Below are 3,827 nucleotides of genomic sequence, written 5' to 3'. Positions count from 1 at the left end.
ATATATATATATATATATATATATATATATATATATATATATATATACACTAAAATAAACTACTACTTACTGCTTGTACTAATATTCCTACATCATAGTTTTTCACTTATCATGGGGGAACTAAGAACGAACCCTCCCCCTCAACCCCCAACCCCCAGTGATAAATGAGGGACTACTGTACTGGTGTGGCAGAATAGCTGACTAGTTTGACTTCTGCTCTAACAAACTGGGCTAAAGAACCATTAGTATATTTGTTGATCTAGTGTGACACAATGTGCAACTAGTGCAGAGCAGTTGTGAACCAGTGGGTGAAAACGATGCTTGATATAAAGAATATAGAATACACAAAGATTCTTAAAGAGTTTATAACAAAGTTTCTCTGTTGTTTTGAAGATGCTTTATCTTAAAATGTTCAAAAACAACAAAATTAACTTGTTAGGGATGGACATCAAGACAAATATGACATTTATGAGAAGGCTGAGGTTGAAATTGTGCTGGTTTATCACAAGCTGCCTTCGTGACCCCTGACATCTTGAGTTCTGTGGGAGTTTAATGTCTGTTCCGTTCCTCGTTCTGTTTTTTCTGTTGTTTAGAGGCAAACGAGGACCCGATGATTTATGCTAACGTAAAACCCAAAGCAGCTGCGGCCAAGGTACAGGGTAAGTAAACAACTTTACCTAAATATTAAAAAAATCTTATCTTCCAGCCATTCAGGGACCTGGGTGACCCTCAGAGTGGTCCAGATGATAACGTTTATCACAATCTTTATTTCTTTATCTGTAATTCTTTTACACACGTTCTTATTTCTTTCATTCAGAAAAGGAAATCGAACTGACAACTCATCCTGTGGAAAAACCTGACGAGTCTGCAGCTGCTGATCCAAGTAAGTTTTACTGGTAAATAAAACATGCAGTAAATTTTAACCGAACAAACTGAGACTGACCGAATAATTATTAGTTAAATGTTTCAGTTGCTGCTCACCAGTTCCTCATATTGTGTTTTCATATAGAAGGAGAAGAGCTGACAAATTATTCTGAAGTCAAACTGGAAGAGTCTGGGATCACTGGTCCAGGTGAGTTCTAACGTTTTACTGAAATACCAACAACAGAACAAACGCTGAGATTAGAAACATACAATTTGATTAGACCAAGCTCAGTACCTGAACAAAAATGTTTTGCAGTAATTCAGGAGGTTTTATATGACAACCTAACGCTTTGTGGCACAGCCTCCGTATGTCTGGAAATGTTCTCTTGCCCATAACGCCTGATCCATCCATCCATCCATCCATCCATCCATCCATCCATCCATCCATCATCTTTACCCACTTTTTCCTTTTTGAGTCACGGGGGTCACTGGTGCCCATACCCCGCGGTCACGTTGCGAGAGGCGGGGGACACCCTGGACCATCATGCACACGCTCATCACCACTAGACAGAGGGTCCGTATACTTGTCATCACCCCAGCTCCAAAGTCAGGGTCACTGGGAGGATCTAGAAAAGGAGGAAGAAGGTTAAGTATGGGTTCTGGTAGATGGTCGTGAGGTTTAGGGGTTAAACGACTACATATTTTTAAAAGTCGACTTTAACACGATAAAACTCGAGTCGACTTCGACTAGTCGGTGATGTCAAAGGAACTCAAGACGCTATATCATATTTGCAAAAAAATGTATATTAGGAAAAATATATATATTATTATTTACAAACAAAAGAACAACAAAACATTGGGCGTGTATTTATGCTCCTACCGTTTATCACACTGCAAATAAGTCAAAGGAAAAACAAAACTATTATCAAGCTGCAAAAATGCTGTTTTTAATGTAATTTTATTTAATCCACCACGTGGATTGGGTGGAATAGGGTTGGGAACAGCGTGGGGGGGTGACTAGTCGACTTGAAACATAAAAACTCGTGAGACGATAAAAAATTGACTAGTCGATTAGTCGGTTAGTCTGTTCAACCCCTAGCGAGGTTATGAACAGATTTTCTTTCCTTACAGGTGTCACTGCATTGAGAGGAGGGTGGATTCCAGGTGCGTATGGTCAGTGATGAGAAGGGGTCGAGGTGATGGTGGTGGTTTCGTAGGGATTTGTAGACAGGCAGGAGGTGAGCGGTGGAGGAGCAGCTAGACAATTTGAGGTCAAGGTAAATGATCACAGGTAAGGCTCATTGGCGCCGCCCAGAACTCAGGAACCTGCAGATAGAAAACACTGGAATCCTACACCAACTCCAAGTATTGATTAAATACTGTTACACAGTAAAGGCTGTTAAATTTAAAAGGCAGTTTTGTTGATTACTTCTTCTTTCAATAATCCAGATCACTGATTTTCTGTGGACTTTAACCTCCTGAGACGTTTGTTTGATGTGCATTTTTAGTTTCTCTACTTTTTGGGATAAATAGGAGCTCATAGACAGAAAAGGACAAACTTTTTTTTTTGGAACTATTACTAATTCAAAAATAAAAATCAATGTAAATAAATGGGAAGAAAAAAACATCAAGTGCCTTAAATGACAAGTTGAACAGAATAAAGTATGAAGATGCAGGGGAGCCAGTGAGGACACGGGTCTCAAAAGTAAAAAAAACCCTGTTGGACAATGACGCTTCCAAAAAAGTGTACAGTTTATTTTTAATTCACTTTATACAAGTTCACAACTCTCTGCTGGCAGATGTGCATGAAAAACAGAGAAGTGTATCAGTTTGTTTTCTATGAAGTTTCTCTAAAACTTCCCAAAAGTTCAGTTCACTTTGAATAAACTGAACTAATCCTCACTGTTCTCTTTTTAAACAGAAGCTAAACCAGCAGCAAAGCGCCCGACTTCTCGGCTGCTCATGTGTTTGGGGACGCTTTGCGTCCTCCTGGTGGCAGGAGTCATCGGCCTGTTGGCCACGTGTGAGTTTTCTTTTCTACAAACTTCATGTAAAAATCACTGCAGTGGTTTTTAATCAGCAAGGTTAGTCTGGTCGGTCTTCAGCTTAAAGTTTACATTTTAATGGAGGACTTAATGAATAATAACCAGAATCAGAACATCAATTGTTTTAAATGCTCGTAGTTATTGCCTTTAAGTAACTTACTGACAAATGTTGGAAGTTTAAGATCTAAAGCTTGAGGAGTAAACAGTGAACACTGAGAATGGCAAGTACAGATAAATGTTGGCTCACTAATTGCCAAAAAGAAGTCAGTAATGTTCTTTTAAACTAAAAGCTTTTAACTGCTTTATTGTTTACATATGTACGGCTATAGGTTATTAACTATTTATTAGTAATTTATAAGGGTACCCATTAGTTAAGTGATATACATGCTTTTACTAAATAATTAATTGATGTCTCTTTGGTTCAGTGATGATGCTGAAATCAACAATCCAAGGGCTTGAAGACAACAACAAGATGCTAACTGAGAAAAACACAAACTTAACAATTTACAATCGACAGCTACACGATGAAAACGACGGTTTAATGACTCGGACTCAAGAGTTGACCAAAGGAAGAGACGACCTTAACTGGACACTGGAATTCATCCTGACCTTCAACACGTTTCCAGTAAAAGACTTCTGTCCCAACAAAAGTAAGTTCTTTTCTACGAGGAGGAGACAACTTCAACTTTTCTCAGAAATCTCATAACAGCTGCTTTAACAAAACAGTCCATCCATCCATCCATCCATCCATCCATGCATCCATCCATCCATCCATGCATCCATCCATCCATCCATGCATCCATCCATCCATCCATGCATCCATCCATCCATCCATGCATCCATCCATCCATCCATGCATCCATCCATCCAGCCATGCATCCATCCATCCATCCATCCATCCATCCATCCATCCATCCA

General features: G+C 39.1%; 1 protein-coding gene across 1 annotated transcript in view; it reads left to right on the top strand.

The window, feature by feature from the left end:
- The window catches only part of LOC119409628 (C-type lectin domain family 1 member A-like), a 37,907-nt gene that overhangs the window by 2,556 nt on the left and 31,524 nt on the right, over window positions 1-3,827 (top strand). Inside the window, exons 3-7 of the mRNA XM_037676529.1 lie at window positions 594-659; window positions 818-883; window positions 1,010-1,072; window positions 2,786-2,887; window positions 3,335-3,559. Of these exons, the coding sequence (XP_037532457.1) occupies window positions 594-659; window positions 818-883; window positions 1,010-1,072; window positions 2,786-2,887; window positions 3,335-3,559 (522 nt within the window). The remainder of the gene's footprint in view (window positions 1-593; window positions 660-817; window positions 884-1,009; window positions 1,073-2,785; window positions 2,888-3,334; window positions 3,560-3,827) is intronic.

This window comes from Nematolebias whitei, chromosome 5 (genome assembly GCF_014905685.2).
Source record: "Nematolebias whitei isolate Nwh7 chromosome 5, NemWhi1, whole genome shotgun sequence".
Taxonomy (NCBI): domain Eukaryota; kingdom Metazoa; phylum Chordata; class Actinopteri; order Cyprinodontiformes; family Rivulidae; genus Nematolebias; species Nematolebias whitei.
Note: the sequence above shows the minus strand (reverse complement) of the source record. Positions and strands in the feature narration are given on the sequence as shown.